The 21994-nt window shown below is 38.7% G+C and overlaps 1 protein-coding gene across 1 annotated transcript in view; it reads left to right on the top strand.

Annotated features, from left to right (window-relative positions):
- LOC142098168 (sodium channel protein type 2 subunit alpha-like) overlaps nt 1-9876 on the top strand; it is a 99996-nt gene extending 90120 nt beyond the window's left edge. Inside the window, exons 24-27 of the mRNA XM_075180731.1 lie at nt 949-1090; nt 2793-2893; nt 4114-4384; nt 6557-9876. Coding sequence (XP_075036832.1) covers nt 949-1090; nt 2793-2893; nt 4114-4384; nt 6557-7749 — 1707 coding nt within the window. The 3' untranslated portion in view covers nt 7750-9876. The remainder of the gene's footprint in view (nt 1-948; nt 1091-2792; nt 2894-4113; nt 4385-6556) is intronic.
- The last annotated feature ends 12118 nt before the right edge of the window (nt 9877-21994 follow it).

Here is a 21994-nt window from a genome sequence, read left to right as displayed (position 1 = left end):
GGAGCAGGGAAAAAACAACAAACAGAAAACACTTTCAGCCTCAGCTGCTGATAGCGTTTTCCAGCAGGTCCTAACTCAGCTCTGCCTGAATGGTGGGTGGGGGGCCGCCAGTCCAGATCTCTAAGCCCCGCATCCAGTAAGCGAGAGCGGAATCACTGTATTGAGGGTGTGGGGAACCAAGCGTGACCTCGGCCCCAACCCTGTATGGTAGAGGGCGGTAACCACAGGCAGTGGACAATGTTTTCGTGCAATAAGTACTTTATATGTTACTGTGGTGAATAAAAGGGTATTTTAATTGCTCTCACCGGATGCAGTTGTTTCTTTTTGACAGTATTGTAATATGTCTATTTTTATATTTATATTCATTTTGTTCTATATCGACTTTTTCTTCGTCTAGTGTGAGCCCATCAGTCTTATTTATGTGTAATAATACTCTCACAATATAATAGCTCTGGATGTGGCCTAGCGACATGGGATGAAGGCAATCCTGTGTATTCAGGATAATTAAGCCAAGCAAAGGTTGAGCTTATAATAGTCCATTACATCTATAGCCACATGTTGAAACTGCAGTAACCCACTCGAGACAACAGTCACTACGTAGGCCCCCGCGGCTTGATTTCTGCCCAGTATGTCTAACACCAGCCCAGCTAGGGATTAAATAATCCACTTTTTTCCTGCAAACTATTGTTAAACTGTTTTGTTCTAAAAAAAAAAAAGGATTCAGTTGATGTTCAAAATTATTTAGTTACATTCTATAGGTTTTGGAACATTCCCCCACAACTTCACATTGCACCCACCTATATGATAATTACAATCTTCTAGACAGAAAGAATCCACATTCTTCTTATATAGCTGGTACTAAGGTCTAGCGCTAGTAATGTGTGCACAGTCATGGCATACTCCACATCAGACTCATGATATTAATTAATTGTGTTCCTTTTTACATAGACAGATGACCAACCCAAATATGAGGAAAACCGCTATATGTATATATACTTTGTAATCTTTATAATATTTGGATCCTTCTTTGCCCTGAACCTCTTCATTGGTGTAATTATAGATAACTTCAATCAGCAAAAAAAGAAGATAAGTATTATATGTCAATTTATGTGCTAGATTAATAGTATTTAAGACTATCTCAGTTACATTATACAGTACAATGTGGCCGGCAATTTGCTCTCCCAAACTTTTATCTTATATTATTTATTTTGTCCAGCTCGTTTTCCCCTTCTATTTAGATAACCATATTTTTACAAGATCTTTTTTCTCATCTACCAATATATTTAAGGATAGACTTCACCCAAAACGTAATCCTAAGTTTGGGTGGAGTTCAGCGTGCTAGACCATACTTGCCTATTTTCGGCAAGTGCTGTTTAGGCGAGGGGCGTGACTGGAGGGCGGGAGGGGGCGGGGGGCGGCCAAACGCGTAATTTTGGCCCCACCCCCCGCGACAACAATGCTGTTCTGTCGGGGTGAGGCCAAAATGATGCGATTCACCACGAATCACGTCATTTTGGGCAAGCAGTTGCGGGATGTGGGAGACTTGCCTGCCATCCCAGGAGTCCGTGAGACCGATCCGAATTTCGGGAGTCTTGGCAAGAGTTGGCAAGTATGTGCTAGACTTAAACCTGAGTATTATTATTTATATCTAATGCACCATTTATCTGATCCGCTGGGTCCCTGAAGCCTCCACTAGTAAGCATACCTTCCACAGGGAAATATACGCTGACATTACTGCCTGTTGGGTAGCATAGGACTGTCGGAGGCTGCAGGGGACCCGGAAGATCTGGGAAATAGCACATGAAAAGTAAGCAAAACTCAGAATTTACGGTACATAGTGATCTCCACTCAATACTAGAGTATAAGTTTTGGGTGGAGTTCTCTAACCTTTTGTGACCATAAGTGCTCTATTTCCTGTCGCCCTCCCTCTATTCCTGTTATTATTTGTCCCATTATGACCCTCCAGACAAGATATTTTCTTTAATTATCTTTAAGCAGGGTCTCTGTATCTGTTATTTATAAATATTAAAATCTAAATATAGATAGCATTTAAAATGTGTAATATTCAGATAAATCCTCTATTTAGAATGCAAATATAAAATTATCTTTATTTCCTTTGTAAGGTGCTAAAGTGCAAATAATAATATGTATATATAGCCTATTATTCAATGAAAACTGTAAAACCTTTTTGTCAAAATGATATACCACAATTGATGATTTGTAAATTATTGGTTTTAAATTTGTTTCCTGTCTTGTTGCAGAAAAATAAGCATATATTAAAGTTGTTTCTTAACTACTTGCGAGCTGTAGATTTCAGATGACATCTATAAATTTAATTTGAAAAGATAGCAGTCTGAGCTCTTACAGTACCTCCCCCACCACCGGCCCATTCACTACTATGCAACCTTGCAGGTTGTACTGATTGTTTGGTTACAATAATGTTGCTCCATTTTTTCAACCGCAGAACTGCAGATTATGTAACACCAAAGTTTACAAATCATCTTATTATCAATTTAGAATTTATTTTGGAATATGAATAAAATAAATTGAGTGGCCATTTCCTTTAATATACTTAGTTATTTGTGTTAGCTCATCAATGTGGTGAAACAAGTAGCACCATAAAATTAAATCTAATTTGCTGCACTTCGTTATAAAAAGTTTGAAAATGTGCTCTGCGATAGGATATATAACAATCAGTGAATCAAAGCAGGTCTTCTTTAGTGTAGGGAAGTCTTATTAATCAGAATGTGTCGCCAGTCTTGTGATTTATATGTATTTAATATTATACTTAGGTGGGCAAGATATCTTTATGACAGAAGAACAGAAAAAGTATTACAATGCAATGAAGAAACTTGGATCCAAAAAACCTTCAAAACCTATCCCAAGACCTGCGGTATGATACTAGATTCCAGTGCCATAAGAATATTAAATGAAATCCTTGCACATGCTGGTTTGACAACAATAAAGCTATGTATTGCAGCTCTAGCAAATGTAGCAGGGTACAGGTACCAGTTGATGTAATAATTGGTGCAAGACCATCTCTCTTTCTGAGGGAAGTAAACAAATGATCTTTATTTGCATCACCAACAATTTACACTCCAGCGCAGTTCTAAGTCAATACTAAATATATTACATCTCTGGGACAGAAACTGGCATTCTCACATGATGGGTCTCTCTCCCACACTGGGCACCGATAAACTCCTCTTTGTCTCTGGCCACATGCGATAAGCTAACAAGTATAGTCCTACTACTCAGAGTGAACACTCACATCGCTCGACTCCCTGACAGTCAGGCTAGTGTCATCCTGCCCTGTAATCTCTATGAAGCTTATTCCCCTACTCTTTGCAGCTTCTCCTCAGGGGCCGAAGAGTGCTTTACGGGGCCCCGTAGCAAAATTTGGGGAGGGGCTGTCAATGCCGTTCTTCCGTCCCAGCCCCCTGCTCTGATCTCAATAGAGTATATTAGGGGGACTTTTCTGAGTATGCGCGATCCAGCACATGCATCCAATGTGCATGCGCCACTCGTAAGAGGTCTCTGCTCTAGAACAGGGGCTCAGGGGGAGCGGGTTCCTCAGAAGGTTGGTAACCCAGCATTGCCGGGGCTCATCACTTCTGGACCCCGTAGCCGCTACACCCCTTGCTCCTCCTATTGTTATAACCCTGCATCTCCTCTTACACTGGGTACTGGAGCCTCCCTCTCTGAACTTAGACACGCTTGATCACACAGAAGCTGGGTCAATGGGGTAACAATATAGACTTAATTGGGCACACGTTCCTGTCTCCCAAAAAGACAAAAAAACATTGGGACTCCCAGTTCTCTCTTTTAACACTCAGGTCCGGCACAAACAACTTCAGTTATGCTCCCAGGGTGTCACGTTTGCTCACACAACAGAGCAGCATTGAGGCTTGTCAGAACTGCACACATTTTGAGATTTTGTGAGGGAAGAAATTTATCTCTCCACCCCATTAAGATCTTTGGTCACACTCTTTCTTACTGGTATTGGGATGCGTTTAAGATGCGTGCCATAGCGGACCATATCAGCTCTTTAATATTTATAGCGTTAAATTTGTATAAATGTATTTCCATCACTGAAACTGTATTTTGTCTCGGCAGAATGTTTTCCAAGGTCTGGTATTTGACATCGTTACAAAGCAAGCATTCGACATCACCATCATGTGTCTCATTTTCCTAAACATGGTAACGATGATGATAGAAACCGATGACCAGACCCAGGAAATGGAGAACAGATTGTACTGGATCAATGTGGTCTTCATTATCTTATTCACCGGTGAATTCCTTCTAAAGCTCATTTCTCTACGCTTTTATTATTTCACTATTGGATGGAACATTTTTGATTTGGTTGTGGTCATACTCTCCATCGTAGGTAAGAGACTATACCTGGGGGTATATTTATCATACCTTCTGAAAAGGAAAAGTGGAGGTGTTGCCCATAGCAACCAATCCGATTCATCCTATCATTTTCTAGAATGTACTTGATAAATAATAGCCAGAATCTGATTGGTTGCTATGGGCAACATCTCCACTTCTCCTTTTTAGGTTTAATCAACTAGCCCTTGGTGTCTAGAAATGAATATATATAATAATCGTGGAATCTGCAGTGTTTTCATAGATAAGTTCAGAAACTGCTAAAAGTTTGTTGTTATGAAATAAGGCTAAAATTCCAAAACAAAATAAAGAAACACCTTTTAAAGAAAGACAGGACAATTATGTATATTTATTGCATACAGTAAAAAAAAACATGGAAGCTCATTCAGAGGTGGAGACATTTGCGCTCGGTAGAAAATGATGCATGTAAAAAAAAGGGTATTTACGAGTTTATGTTAGGTCAGAGAACGTTGAACTCTTAAACAGCGTTTGTGCCAGATATTCATCTGTACAAGTATGTATACTTACACCCTACAATAGTGTAGAGAATGGGATGCGGCTTGACAGTATTAGTAGTAAACGCTAAAGTCGCATTACACTATTTGTAAACAATATTATAATGTAATGATGTCTCAAGAATATTGTCTGGACAGTTATTAATAAATGCAAAATTTGCATTTTCAATATAAAATATAATTAAATTAAAATAAAATGAGATGCCAACATATATCATTTTCTCCTTTAAAATTAAATGGGAAACATCTTTCCTGCAATAGTACAAATGGAAATATCCATTAAGTATTGCAAATAGACGGACGCAACTTGTTATAATATAGCTGCTGCGCTAATTATTTCAGTACTATCAGCTGAAGGGGGTAATCGGCCAATCAGAAACGGCTAGATCGTGTTACTGATAGTCATTATCATCATTACGTATTGGTACACCAGTACTACAGTACCTGCAATAGACACTCCTCCATGCATCCATGTCTATATGTATCGCAGTTACATGACCATGACCTGACTGTACTTGGTCCTGTTAACAATATGCAGAAAACTATATACGGAAGTATGTGCACACATTTTTAGTGTGTACCATCCCCCCAAAAAATCAGACATACGTCCACCTCTGAATTAGCCCCATGGTCTTCCCTAATCAACAGTGACAAACAAGTGTTTGTCTCCCACTTTAAAGAGGAATTAGACCCACCCATAATCCGTTAAAAGCCACCACATACCTCCTTCTTTTCTGTTTGCCAAATTAATTAATTTTAGAAACTTATTCCAATAACTTTTTGAATTTATGTGTATGAAAGGTTTGAATTCCAGGGGGTAAATGTATCAAGCTGAGAGTTTTCCGTCAGGTTTGAAAAACCAATCAGATTCTAGCTATCAATTATTTAGTACAGTCTACAAAATGATAGGTAGAATCTGATTGGTTGCTATAGGCAACATCTCCACTTTTCAAACCCGCCGGAAAACTCTCAGCTTGATACATTTACCCCCAGAAAAGAAAAATTCAAGCCTTTACACTGGCAAAACCGATGCTGAGGAAACAAGGGTGAATGAGAGTTCAAATCTCCAGCAGTTTCAAATGTCATAAGTCCACGTATACTATGTACACTCATTGAAACATACTCGTTGATAATTACTTACTTAGTTTAAGGGGTTTCTACATCTGAAGCAAAGAAAAACTGTAGTCACCCCTTCCTGCCTTTGGAAAACCAGAAAAAGTCCCATGGTTCTTTTCCCTCCCAAGAGTTTATCAACGTTTTGCCATATCCACCACAGTTAGTGGCGGGTTAGCCTGTGATTTGGCATACCGGCTCTCCATTTGCCTTTCGAATAATACAGTTCAAGTTTTCGGTGGAGACCTCATATAATAATGTCATCCATTGCTTGCAGAGAATGAGTAGAGGAAAGTATGATTCTATTTTTTCTTTACTTATAAATATAAACCCACCAGTTGAGGGTAAGGAAATGTACATAATATTTGAAAGAGGCATAACATCTATTGGATCTTTATTAGACTGTTAAGCAAGATATTATTGATTAAATAAGACTATTTAATAATTAATAATTACATCTTATTCTGCTGTCATTATATATAATGCCCCATAAAATGTATTTGGAATACATTGCAACATTTTATTTTTTTTATTTCTTACAGGTATGTTTCTGGCAGACATAATAGAAAATTATTTTGTTTCCCCAACATTATTCAGAGTTATAAGACTCGCTAGGATTGGGAGAATCTTGCGACTCATTAAAGGAGCAAAGGGAATCCGTACGCTGCTCTTTGCATTGATGATGTCACTTCCTGCCCTCTTTAATATTGGTCTTTTGCTCTTCTTAGTGATGTTCATTTATGCTATATTTGGAATGTCCAACTTTGCCTACGTCAAGAAAGAAGGTGGGATTGACGACATGTTTAATTTTGAAACCTTCGGCAACAGTATGATTTGCTTGTTCATGATCACAACATCAGCAGGGTGGAATCTTTTGTTAGAACCAATTCTTAACAGTGCGGAACCAGACTGCGATCCAAACTTTGAGCACCCTGGAAGTTCTGTAAAAGGTGACTGCGGTAATCCATCTGTAGGCATTTTCTTCTTTGTTAGCTACATCATCATATCATTCCTCATTGTGGTCAATATGTACATTGCTGTAATTCTGGAGAACTTTAGCGTTGCCACTGAAGAAAGTGCAGAACCACTGGGAGAAGATGACTTTGAAATGTTCTATGAGGTTTGGGAAAAGTTTGACCCATCTGCTTCACAGTTTATTGAATACAATAAACTCTTTGATTTCGCAGATGCGTTGGATCCGCCTCTGCGAGTTCCAAAGCCAAATCACATTCAGCTCATTGCGATGGATCTCCCCATGGTAAGTGGGGACAGAATTCACTGCCTTGACCTTATTTTTGCTTTTACAAAGCGAGTGTTGGGCGAAGGGGAAGATATGGACTCTCTTCGGTTACCGATGGAGGAACGGTTTATGTCATCCAACCCATCAAAGGTTCCCTATGAGCCTATTACAACTACCTTACGACGTAAACAAGAAGAGCTGTGTGCTATTGCTATTCAACGTTGCTACCGGCTTTACCGCTCTAAAAAACTAGCTAAAGCTTCTCTTGTATACAAAAAGGATAAAAATAAACACACTAGTCCACTGGCTAAGACCGAGGAAAGTGTTTTAAGTAAATACAGTGAAAACTCCACCACCGTCAAATCGGACACGTCCACCTCAACAACGTCTCCTCCTTCTTATGATAGTTTAGAAAAGATCCATGAGGAAAAATATGAAAAAGACAATGCAGAAAAGGAAGACAACAGTAAAGATAGAAGAGGATGCAAGAAATAAGATTGTGCTCATTAATCGTGATGCAACATTTATGAAGATCATATATGACTTTTATGGTCCATAGGTTTCTGCTTGGAGTTCTATGCCAAATTGTCTATTATATGTATGATGTAAGTTTAGTGCCTATAAAACTATATAACGATGAACTTTTGTATAAGATCAATAACAGGTCCCTGAACTTTGATGTTCGCATTCGGATAATGCGATTTATGATCTGATGCAAAATCTGAACTTAATCGGAGGGTTATTCGGGCTTAGGTGTCTATATATCTGCTGGACAATCACAGTGACTTCTGCTGCTTTCTAAAAGTGATATACACATATCATCATCAACAAAGGATGCATTCTATAGTTGTAACAAAACAGGTTACACCATGAAAGCTAATGATTGAATGAACTTGCAAAAAGATCAGGTAACGGATGACGACAACTCAACTTCATCAGAACAGAATTTTTTTTACCAATCATCTAATGATTGCAAACGATGTCCTATGTTCAATAATATGTTTAATAATGCTTATGTGCCTCTGACGTCACAAATGGTTCTGGTTTTCAGCTTGAACGAGTTACACGCGTTTCTGTAAAGTGCTCTTCTGTATAAAGAAAAAAGTAAAAGAAACAAAAAAAACACTGAATGCATATGTAATAGGATATTTCAGATGACCAGAGTAAGTCAGTTACTCTGCTTCATTCTGCATTATTTGGTATTTTTTTTTAAATAAAGCGGATGTCCACTTTTGGGCAGCCCTACCTCTGTATGTCCCGCACCCCTCTACGGAATAGGACTGGATGGATTAAGTCCTGTACAGTGGCTGTTTTTCGTAAATACAGCACAGTTCAGCTCATGACAGTAAGAAGTGCTGAGTCCCAGTGGAACTATTTTCTACGTGGGCGTAGGACATGCAGAAGGGTGTCAAAAAAGTGGACACTCAACTTAAAAAAGTTCTGTAAAATGCCCTGCAATATACCTAGCTAATACGGTAGAGGGATTTTCAGAACAATGTATATAATAAAGGTTGTTTTTTTGGTTTGTTCTTTTTTACATTTTTTTTTATTTTTTTTTAGATCAACCCAACTATCACGTATTGTTTTCAAAGTTAAAACTTTTACAGGTGCATGTGTATACTCGCCTTATATGCTACTGTGTATAATGTCATGGATATTGCATATAGCGGAAAGCCATATTTTAAATTAGCCGTAATGACATTATACCACATGAGGATGTAAACTTGCAGGTAATATACATTTGTAACACTTAACTGGATCCTACCTGATGCATAGCCAAATATAAGGGAATATATTCCAACATACTCTTTGTAAAACAGTATAAATACTGTATAAATATATTTCTTTGCCTTTTGTACATAAATGAAAACTATGTGTTGAGGGGTCTATGTGTTGATGACCATGGTGGTTTCACTTATTAATCTGTTAGTATCACAATCTGACATTAAAGGCACTATATGGTAACTGCATCATTTTAGTGTGTTCACGTGGTATAAATATCTTTAACACAATAATGGTTTTTATTGCATTTGGCAGTTTATTTGAGAAATAAGAAATATTTCTGTAATTTCCACTTAAATATATAAGACAAAACATTGTGTGATGTATTTGATGGGACACCAGTGGCCATTTTGAGGAAACAGTGAATCACTGAGGTATGACATGCTCTGGTGATGTCACTTTCCTAGTGAACTAATAGTATGGGTTTCCATGACTATAAGTACAGCCCACAAAATGTCCGTCTTTAGGGAGTGTATCGGGCAGGCGCATTGTTCTAATGAGGAAACAAACACATAAACTTCACAGATACCAAAGCATTTGCTTTGCAGAAATGTTTTTGTTGAAAAGAAGAAGGACCTTTTGCGGTAACACGATTCACCTTTTGTTTGTGCTTAAAAAACAGGCCTCGTCCACAGGTGTCTCATTTTGAATATGAGCCATAATAGAAGTTACATGACACCTATATATGGGCTATCATTTCCTGGCTTAAGCTGTGCTCATCAAGCACGTTCCCATGTCCTGTCAGTATAAAATAAATCATTGTACCCTACTAAGAATTAGAAAATATCATGGCCCCAACTATATAGTTATAAATATATATATATATATATATATATATATATATATATTTATATATATTTATATATATATATATATATATATATATATATATCTATATACATATATCTATATATATATATCTATATCTATCTATATATACATATATATATATATATATATATATATATATATATATATATATATATATATATATATAAAGCTCTCTCTCTTTCTCTCTATCTATATATATATATATATATATATATATATATATATATATATATGTTTAGACTTTCAGATACACCCTGTCTATTTGCTGAGAGGAAGCAGCTTTTTAAATCTTTCCACAGGTGCTTTCTGATCATCATTTCATCATATTGGAAGGTTCCATCTGCCATCCAGGCTTGGTACAGATTTCCAGTGTCTCTAGCAAGAACTATATTCTATTTGGCTATCAGTCTACCACCATCTGGTACGGATAAAACCTATCTTTGGAGTTGTATTTGCATTTTTAAATTATTGTAATGCACTATGTTGGCGCCCCCTGTCTTTTTGTGTTCCAATATATATATATATATATATATATCTTTATATATGTATATATATATATATATATAGATATATGGGTCGAGGTTGAAAACCCACTGGAAAGCTATCTTGGAACCTATAGTTATTGTATATTCACAGGTAATCTACTTCCTATACACATTTTATACATATAGGGAATTCCAGCAGATTACAGTAAACCCCTTCATTTATAATAATATAATTTGCTAAATATTATTATTAACTTGTCCACTGTCTGGAAAAATAATTTAAAGTTGTGTCAACGTTGTATGTGTGTGAGATGACCAGACAGGTGCCGAAATATCTGTGACAGCGCTACTGCTTGGACCAGCTCACAAGTGCACCCCCCTCCCTTTCTGCAGCATCTACAGCCAGGGCTGTGAGACGTACCATGGGGCCCCAGGAATGTGGCTGTATGCAGCAGCCTCCAGGGCTCCGGTGAATGGCCCCCTGGGTGATTTTTCACCCTACTTTGACTTGCAGTTTTAAATAAAGATGTTGTTTTGTGTGTTTTCATTTTAAAATGTGAGCAATCACGTAAATAGGAGAGGATAATTATTGAGTACAGACAGACATATTGACCAAACATAATGGACACTTCTTTTTCATAAAGTAACTAAGTCCTGTTAAAGTAAGTCATATAATATCACAAACTTTTTTGACATGTAAAATGCAAAACAATATGGGGCATTCCTCTATGCCATTCGCCTAACATTAGCTGATAACTAAATTAGCAAAGAAGGAAATTGAACAAAGCTTGAATGTATTGGTCACCTGCCTGTAGAAAATGTTGATGTCCTTAATACTTTGAATGAGTCCTATATGAGGTTGAATAAATATGACACAATTTTGAACGATTTTGCCTACCAATCTGTTGTTTTTTCTATTCAACTGTATTCACTATTTTATAAAATTGGAGCATTTGCACCTAGTTCGCGAACCAGACATGGGCAAACGGTATCACACAACGATGTTACTGTATTACATTTCACCTACATCCTGGATAGGTTTTTCCATTGATATAATGAACATATTTCATTTGTGTAGGATGTGCTGTAGGAATTTTTCATTAACTATTGTTTTTAATCAGCTGGGCATGTTAAAATAAATACAATAGCATTTGAAACAAAGAGTATAACAATGTCAAAGCAACGCTGATCAGGTTAACTGCTGTGCCCTTGCTACACGATCTCCAGCAAGCTGAATAATATATCTTGTGTTCCACATTACCTGTTAAAGAAGGTTACCTCAACATAGGCAAACTGAGGGGGGGTCCTAGTGCCTGGAAACCCCCCATCCAAGCCTTGGGCACTGTATAATTGAGGTGGATGGACCCTGCCCCCGCTTCACACGGCTCCGCTTGAAAAGGGAGAGCTGCGTGCACCTAACAGTAGTGCACGCAGCATTGTCCATGTATATTATGGGGATAGGAAGAGTTGAAAAGCAGCCAAGCACTGTCTAAAATTATAGCCACGCCCCCATGCATGCTGGTCACACCCACTGGCGGCGTAGTGTGGAACCCCCCTCTACAAATTCTGCGTTTGCCCCTGCTCAAGACATATAGCAGGGACACAGATCATGGTTAATTAGTCATACTATATAGTATATAATTTTTTTATTTCTACCAGTTAGAGAAATCACCTAGCACTGCTATTATGTTTCTTGTTTTTTTTTCTAATTTCTTGGGTTTGCTCCACCAATTCAGAGGCGACACTGGTTTAGGACGCACAGAAGAGGGTGGCACATATGGAGGAAAGAGTTTAAATGTGCTGCTGTTTTCCTCCATATTTGCCTCAATGCATAGAAGCCTGCATACAGTACAACATGGAATAGAAGCAGGGGCGGGCTGGACTGGGAGGCGGGGGGCAGCGGGCCGCTCAGTCTAACGGCTGTTCGGGCCGGCCATCCACCCCCCCCCCCGTCCCCCCGTCCCCCCGTGGATGCAGTAATAGGTTAATTTTACCGGCGGCCGCATCACTTGACACGCGATGCGGCTGCGTCAGCGCACAGGCGACCGCATCATGTGACACGCGTCATCGCATTGCGTGTCACGTGTTGCGGCCTGTGAGCCCCCCGGGCTGAAACCTGCCAACCCGCGCCTGAATAGAAGAGATGATTAGAATGCCTTATTTCATCAATGGATACTTCTTAATTCAGCATGTCAGTGTTTTGGTAGAGTGCAGCTCACCTTTCTGAATATGTGCCCTACCAACATGCTGAAATATAGGAATGTGACTTATTATATGGAATACTTGGGACATAAGGGTTTTCCCCCCTTAATTTACAACACCATACCTAATATTGACTAAATTACATTTGGATTTACCCGTCTTTCCCAACACTGGCATTATGCTCCTAATTAATGTGTTTGGCAGAGTCTGACCAATTATTTCACAGTGACTGTGAGGAAACTCTAATGACCAAGTCCACTTATCAAAAACCAACAATTATTTGCATATTTTTCTTCCTGGTTTTTGGAGCTCACTGGATATCAGGTTTCCAGATGACAGATACCTGTATTAAATGAAATATACCAGTTGGATTAATTGCAAGATTTGTGTGTCTCTCCCATGTTATATGCTTAGTGTTTGCATTCATATAGGCAGCCAGGTATTTATGCCATATATTTTAATGCTTTGTTTCATTTAATTTGTTTTATTAAACATGAAAAGTATATCCTATAAGAATAACAGTGTTGATATTGCTGAGAAACAAAATGCTATCTACAGAAATAGCCACTAGATGGCGCTTGTGCAATTTGAACTTACATTCCAGCTGTGCAGAAATTGCTTCCAAACACTAGACATCCTGGGCCTGAGTCATTAAGTAGAGCAAAGCATAAAAAATTAGCAACTATGCACCTGGGCAAAACCATGTTGCATTGGAGGGGGAGGTAAATTTAAAATCTGGGGACAGATTTATAGTTGGAGTAGGACATGTTCTAGATCAACTTTAAATTTCAATGTACAAATAAAGCCATCAAGTATTTGTGTGCTACATGAAAAAGCAGTCAATATTTAACTTATGTGCAAAATAATAAACTAATTTGCACCCCTTGCATTGCTACATGGTTTGTCCCGGAGAACATTTACTACTTTTTTTTGCCTTACTTTCCTTAATGACTCAGGACCCCTGTGTCCCTACAGCTTTAGTGGAGCTACAACTGCCAGTATGTCCTGCAAGGCATTTAACCAGCTGAAGAGCCACATATTGCTCATCTTGCTATACACCATAATTTACATTTTAAAAGAGAAATCTATGATGATATAGTATTAGTGATGAGCAGCATACAGAACAAATCAATAAACATGTTTTCTAAGTTACTGTTACCTGTTCAAAGAACATGTGCCAATTGTTCATAATCTCTTCTTACAAATAGAATTCCTGTGAACAACTGTCCTATATTCTGGAGTTTAGTAACTACCAAAGCTAGCATTTAGGAATTGGTTTACCAGACAGTCAAAACATTTTACATATTTCCATGCATCACTGTATGATCTCTTGAAGATGTATTAACGACATAGCTGTCACTTGTGAACACAATTTCGAGGGACATGTTGCTCCTGGCTAGATTGCTCTACATAAGTCACACTAAGATGACAGTTACAATTACTGAAGTACACCCTCCAATCACATGAGCCATTTACAGTAAAACGAAAAAAATCAACCCTTTGCTGATTGGGTGATGCCACTATAATTTCTCTCAGTGGATAGCACTGTCAGTGAAAATACGTTTGTATAACAAAGGATTTATTAACAAATTACGACAAACTCTTTTTTTATATAAATAGCAAAGGGCAAGATCAGGAATTTCAGGGAGGATCCATATCTGCCTTCATCAAAATGTTCATATTCCCTGAAAATAAATTCTCCACAAAAGTGACATTTAGATGGCAAACAAGTTTTCCCTGCCCATTGAAGTCTGAAATCATTTTACCATGTTGTCAGGTGAATGTGAAGTTCTTGGGGGAAGGGGCATTGACACCTGGGAGTAAATGTATCAATGTCTGCCTTGTAAAGGGAAGTTTCGCTTTACAAGGCAGCGCCGCTTTAAATTTAAGCGCTGAAGACGCTGATCTCGCCGGAGTTGAAGAATCCGGACATTGATACATTTACCCCCTGCTCAGCTTGTTTCAAACAGCATGAAGTAAAAGTGACAATTTTAACTCAAGGTAGCCAATGCTAATTTTGTCTTTTTGAGTGAAGTTAGCATATAAAGTGCACCTGTTGTCTACACATAAAGGATCTGACTGAGCGTTGCAGGTAAAAGTTGTTGCTTTACATATAGGCAAATGTGTTTGTGCACATTTGCATTTGGACATCTGTATTTTGAGTAAGACACTATGTGCAACCTTAATTATAGCACAGAAATGCCCGCTGCGTTGTTACATGGCGCATAATTTACAATCCGTAAGTAACATTTTCAAGCGTTACATGGAAAGCAAACTACAGATGAGGCTGAAAGGGCAATGGTAAGGTCTCCACAACCTTACCGTACTCCGCCAGTGTCAGATACTTGCACCTGGAAATACTGGTGCAAGTTGTGCGCATGCGCAGTGTGATCAATTTTATGACACATAAGTATGAAGTGCAAATACACTCACGTACAACTCTAAATCAGCCCCAATGATGATAGCCATTTGTGGGAGTAGAAGTATCCATGAAAATGTAGCCTACCAGCTCACCAGGAATTAGGGACATAACCTGGAATGTAGTCTACTAAAGTATTTGTGACATAGAACACCATCATCATCACCATTTATTTATATAGCACCACTAATTCCGCAGCGCTGTACAGAGAACTCACTCACATCAGTCCCTGCCCCATTGGAGCTTACAGTCTAAATTCCCTAACATACACACAGACAGAGAGACAGAGAGAGACAGACAGAGAGAGAGAGAGAGACAGAGAGAGAGAGAGAGACAGAGAGAGAGACAGACAGAGAGAGAGAGAGAGAGACAGAGACAGACAGAGAGAGAGAGACAGAGAGAGAGAGAGACAGACAGACAGACAGACAGACAGAGAGAGAGAGAGAGACTAGGGTCAACACCATGGTGTGATTTTGGTCATTCACTGTTATCTCTGGTTATTTTATTTATAATCTATCAGCTTTAGCTGCTTATCAGCAGCTGAGTTTACAATCTGTTGTTTTCTATTTTATAGGAAAATAAATATTGTTTTCTAGCTAACCGGTTCTCACTAGATAAGTTATTTCTTCCTTACTTAGAATTGCAATTAATTTTATTACTGAAGAAATCTCTTCCTCATCGCTGTTTTTCTTCTGTATAGTTTGAGGTGGATACAGCCACAGATATATCTGTCATTTCCCTTTGAAATAACAGCTGTTAGAAGGAGGAGAATCCCCATGGAATTAGGCGCTATGGCAAACATGGGTATACTGGCCCTTGTAGTTTTACAAGGGCCAGCAAATTCAAGCAGTTTATGGTTGCCAGGACTTGCTGGAATCAGTAGTTCCACACAGACTTCACAAACAGACATGAAATAAATACAGTCTCTGAAGTTTTGCTAGTATGATGAATATAAGGTAACACAGGAATGATGCAGAAATATGACAGTCTGAGGTAATGCAGAACATGAACACTGAAGATATTTCTGATGCAAGATAACACAGTCTGTGGGCAATGCAAGGTAGAAACAAACTGAATGTAGCAACCAGGTCTCAAGTGTCCAGAATGAGCAGAACCACAACTAGAAAATCTGTGTGGTGCAGTTCACAAATCAGGATACAATTTCAACATTAAAAACAGAAAACAAATCCCGGGCTAGGAACAAATAGGTCAGGATACAGGATTCAATGATGGCACAAAACAAACAAGTCAGGATACAAGGGCCAAAGACAGGAACAAACAGCTCAAGATACATGAACCAAAAGCATGAGTGTCAACAGCAAACGCTATCACACACATCAGTGCATGGCAAGTGAGAGTTATTATAGTGAGGTGTTCCAATCAGATCACAAGCTGCACTGCAGCTCAGAACTGATTGCAAGCAGGAATGCAGGGAATAGTTCTTTCAGAGGGAGACTCACGAATGTATCTGAAGTACATAACAGAACTGGGTAGGGTGCAAAGCAGATTTACATCCTAACATTTCTCCTAGGGAATTCAGGCTTGTGCTGAATAGTCTGGGGCTGTGTCCCACTGTAACAGGAGAACCTCATGCTGCAGGGTTTCCCTATTATAGTGTGACCGGCCCAGCCTGTCATAGCCTGGTGCTGGTTTCAGCTTTTGGTGGGGACCCTACACTGGTTATCCCCATTAACTGCAATTTGTCCAGGCTTTGAGAGCTTGTGCTTCATGCGGCCACATATACATATATATATTTAAAATTGCTTGTATCTTTAGAAATGTGCAACTCAAAATAAACACCTACATTTAACATTTTTGCAGAACACATATTATATTTGCATTTTGGAAGCAAATAACCCCAAAGATATCCACAGTGAATTTCCTGAGCATAGAAGCTTCCCTACCCAATATACATGGTGCATATCTCACTGCAACAAAGGATGACACATCATCACTAATGCTGCAGTTAGAAATTTGGTACATTCAGTAAATTCAGCATATAATAATAATAACAAAAATAATTAGTTGTTCTTATCTCTAATATTCCTACTCTAAACAATAGTATCCCTGTGAATAATCATGAGAAGCTAAACTTATCTAGGGTTTTAACTAGGTACAGGAGGGAAACATTCTTCAAGGGAAGAGAAGTATTAGAACACGAGGACATGTACTGACACTGGAGGGAAGTAGGTTCAGTGGAAATATGGGGAAAAATTGATAGACATAAGGATATCCTTACAAATAACTAAGGATCAAATAGGGTTTGAGGTCAGCTTATCTGCCAGTCAAATTCTATGATTTTATGTTTCTATGTTTACCTAAAATGTGTGTAGTTCTAAACAGGCACAGCATGAATCACTATTAACTGTTTCACCCCAGTTACATTCCACCTCTTGACATGTAATGGGTGTAAGCGCCATCAAGTTTGTATACTTTCAGTGATAATATTTCTGCAGTGCATTTCATATATACAGTGCTAAGATACTTTAGTAGTATGAAAATAAAAATGTCACAAGGAAAGATTGCGGCACCTGCGGGTATTGACACGCCGCCGGTCTTCACCAGGGACCCCCGCAAGGAAGTTTGGTTTTCGCGGCAAAAGACGTGTAGGTCGCGGCCCTCCCAGGAAGCTACCTGCGAGATGGCGGTGGTAATCGCGGTCGTACTAGCAGAGGTCTGGAACCGTGCGGGCAGATAAAGTATCAAATCAGTAGGCAGAGAGTAGTCAACAAGCCAAAGGTCAAATCCAGAGAGTATATGCAGAACCAAGGGAGAATCCAAATCAGAGTCAGGGAAGCTGGGTCGGTACACTGGAGAACTATCAGGATATATGTATATATATATATACACAAAACGCTGGAGGCTAGAATAAGGAAACTAGTTGCTCTGGCACCCTAGTGGATAGGATATATATATTGAAGAGTCTGCTCTCATTGGTGGGCAGTGGGTCGTCGGTCAGACGCGCTGACCGCCGAAGGAAGCGGGGAAGTGCGTCTCGTTGCTGGGGCAATGGGCGCGCATGCACAGTGGCCCGCCGGAAGGAGCGTCTCCGTTGCCTAGCAACGGGGCGCTCCGTGACAGGAAGATGACTGTCCCCAGCTAGCGAGGAGGCGCGGGGACGGCGTCTGATAAAAACAGTACAAAAATAGTATAAAAACGAAGGCACCTTCTAGAACCATTTCTCCCAGAGATAAAGCAATCCAAACAATGAAAATTCATTTTGTTTCTCTTATCACATTTTACGTTGTCCTTCAACTCTTATACATTTTTGCTGACAACCAGATCCTACTTTTATTACCAGAAAATCTTGTGCAAGCGATTTTTCTAAGGTCCGCTCTCAGTGTTCTCGTAACTCATTGTTTAATAAGGCAATAGCTGTGCTAGTGACAATAATATTTTCTGCTAAACCACAAGCAATGCTGTTTATTACCCTTTCATTGTATACACCTAAAACTGAAATCCCCAATAAAGATGTCCCTAAAGCTTGTTTTTCTGCATTACATAGCAGAGATAAGGCTAGAGATTGTTCATGTCTCATGGATGATTTTACAGTTTAATACAGTAGAATATGCAGGATACTAAGAGTAAGCAATGGGTCCATACTCATAAAAGACACCTTTCAGAATAAGGAAACCAGCTGATGCCCAGGATCGAGCCGTAACGTTAACACAGTTCATGTTATTATCCAAAATAAGTGCTTTGTTTGGAGCACTTATCACATGAAAAAAGCAGTCAGTATTTAACTTATGTGAAAAACAGAATACTAATTTGCACCCCTTGCATTGTAACATGGTTTTGTCCAGGAGACTTAAATAAGAAGTTTCTTAAGTTAAGATCCTTAATGAATCAGGACCCTAGAGTTGATCCCGGGTCTTTTGGGTTTGGTACTTATTTGGTGAGTCACTGTTTATCTCAGCTCTTATTTCATCCTCTCTTAATTCATAACTTATCTTATAAATGTATCTGGAACTTGCACAGTTCAGTCCACTTCCTATCTCTAGCCAATTCTTTGCATTTTGGGGATATTTAAGCCTGGCAGACAATTGCACAAACTGCCAAATTATCGTACCTTAACTCAGTGTTACTGTAATCTCTGTTTGAGCTCCTGTGCACCAACTTTGGCTTTGTAGGGCAATCCTCCTGGCTCTGACTCCACTGGCATGTCCAACTTCCCAATCTGGTTCTGACTTACTGGCGACATCTCCAGTTACATTTTTTCGATTGCCCTTCTGCCCCAACTACTGGGATCCATTCTTACTTACCATTAGCCAGCTGCTTCGAGACACCACAGCAATGTTGCACAACTCTTTCATATGCTGCATTCCTTCACCTACTGTATGACAAGGGGTAACATCTATTGGCTTATCAGGATTCTGCTATACTTCTGCAATAATCATTTGCACAATGTCTAGCAGTGTATTGTTTTGTAATATGTTTCTCAAACATCTCATTTGTAAATGTACTTGTGGATCTATAGTGACACTACCCAGATCTATAGGTTCTTGTAGGGACAATAATATTGTGTCCCCTTCCAGATCCTAAATTCTGACAATCCATGTCAACAACAATTCTCCTGGTCCCTGTGTCTTGCAGCAATGTAATTTAACTCCCCTGCATTGTACCAGGGAATACCAATAAAAATTAGTCCCCAACATGCCAACAAGCATCACAAAAATTATTTCCTCTTTGTACAAACCCACTTCTAGCACCAATTTGTTTCAGGTTGTTAAATTGCGCCTCAGCGAAATATAATGCACAATGCATTTAACAAAATCATATTATTCCTACACTCCATTACAGGAAACTGAAGCCCCTCCAACATCTTTAGGACAGTTACAGGTTAAAATTCTCAGACTGCACTCATTTAAGTTACTGGCCCATCCCTGCATATCAAATCACCACTTAAGTACACTTCTGCAGAGAAGGCATGCAAGCCCATATGACAACGTTTGGCTGTTTAGGCAAGCACCTCCCCAATAATATGGCAACCTGCTGCTTTCCAGTGAAATAAAGCATTGTGGACATATTTGTTAATTATAAAAACTACAATAATTTCAGGTGTATTGTTAAGCCCAGCTATACACTGCCTTTTATATATATTTGTTGCAAATACAGGCTTTGCTTTCTCCTTGAAATATGTTTTTCTTGAAATAAAGGTAGCTGAAATATACTCTTGGTTTCAGAAGCTAAAAGATTAAGGCTTGCAAAAATGTTTAAATTGATGATGGGGTGTTTAGTGCTGTTTTCACTAGTGCAAAAGTCCCATGTTAAAAAAATCACAATAATCATGAAGATAGGATGTGCACACAAATTTGCTTGTAAGCATTACTTTCATAAATTAGCACCAGTGTCTAAGTAATCCCGTATGAAATATGAGTATGGATGTCCAGACATGAAAATAAGCAGGTGTTGTTGTTGGAAGAGAGTCCATTATCTTCCTGAGTCCAAAACACGTTTAACCCCCTAATGTTTAACAGTAGTGAAATTATGATGTTCTGCTAAAGATATCAAACATCCACTCTTGGGAATGAAACTTTCCGGACTTGTTAAGAAAGTGAAAATATTTCAAATAAAATTCCAGCTGTTGCAATGCATGCTTTGCATTTATCTGTTTTACTGACTTAAATAACCATTGGGCTTAAGGATCTTAACGTAAGAAGCTTCTTATTTCAGTCTCCTGGACAAAACCATATTACAATGAAAGGGGTGCAAATTAGTATTCTGTTTTGCACATAAGTTAAATACTGACTGTTTCTTCATGTAGCACACAAATACTTGATAGCTTATTTGTACACTGAAATTTAAAGTTGATATTTGTGTGCTACATGAAAAAACAGTCAGTATTTAACTTATGTGCAAAACAGAATACTAATTTGCACCCCTTGCATTGTAACATGGTTTTATCCAGGAGACTGAAATAAGAAGTTTCTTAAGTTAAGATCCTTAATGAATCAGGCCCCTGGTTCATATATTTCTATAGAACGGTGTCAGTCTGGCCTATAGAGAACTCCTAAGTCAACCTCCTCACCATGATAACCATTGGCCTACAGACAATTTCAGCTGTAAATGGAAAGGACTATTCGTGTTGTTCCTCATGACTTGGGCTGAGAACACACACATTACAGTGTTTTAGGATGACTATCGGGCCAATCAGACAATAAACGACCGGTTAGCCCAATATCACATTAGTGCGTACCCTGCAACAATGAACAATCATTGTTCCAAAGCCCATCGTATCCTTGAACGAGATATTTAAATTAATACTAAAAATCTTGTTAGACGATGAAAGAATGTTGTTTTAATCCTGCAGTGTATATGCACTCACAATCGCAGGGTCCATTGATCTCTATGGGGTGCGCAGAGTCAGGATCTTTCCTGCCGATGATTATGACAGATGAAGAACACAGATCTGACAGTAAATTGTGTAAAACTTCAATACATAGAAATCAGCATGTTGATTGGGACTTTTTATTTTTTTAGTCTCTGGTAAAATTGCTGAAAACATGGCATTGTTATAATTTTGCTGTAGTGTGTACCCAGCCTTGGGCTGGAAATCTGGATACAAAATAATTAATTTGTGGCGTAACTAACGTCCCCAGAGCCTCGATACATAGTCTGAGCATCGACTCCCTCTATACTCTCTATTGCAACACCATTGTCATTAATGTAAAACAAAGAACTTACTGTCATTTACAATATTTACACTTGAAAGTGTGATTATAATTCGAATTTTAGGATTTAATTTTCAGCTTCTCCAGGATAACATCTATTTATTAGCTTTATGTTTCTTGATTATGATTTCCATGTCACAGCTTGCAAATCTTGCCTCTGCTTTTCCTGAAGCCATGCTCCTCATTTTCCATATGCACAGTTCATCTTCTCCCATTAGTTTCCCCTGCCACTCTAATTTAAAAAAAACCTATGTAATCACAGAGATTCTGCCTCACTCAGACACAAGTCCCGTGTGATCAGACAGCCAGCATCGACCACTGAGAGGCTGTGACGTCACACGCAGGAGGAA

The sequence above is a fragment of the Mixophyes fleayi genome, chromosome 7, assembly GCF_038048845.1.
Source record: "Mixophyes fleayi isolate aMixFle1 chromosome 7, aMixFle1.hap1, whole genome shotgun sequence".
NCBI lineage: Eukaryota > Metazoa > Chordata > Amphibia > Anura > Limnodynastidae > Mixophyes > Mixophyes fleayi.
This window is presented reverse-complemented; position numbering and strand designations above follow the sequence as displayed.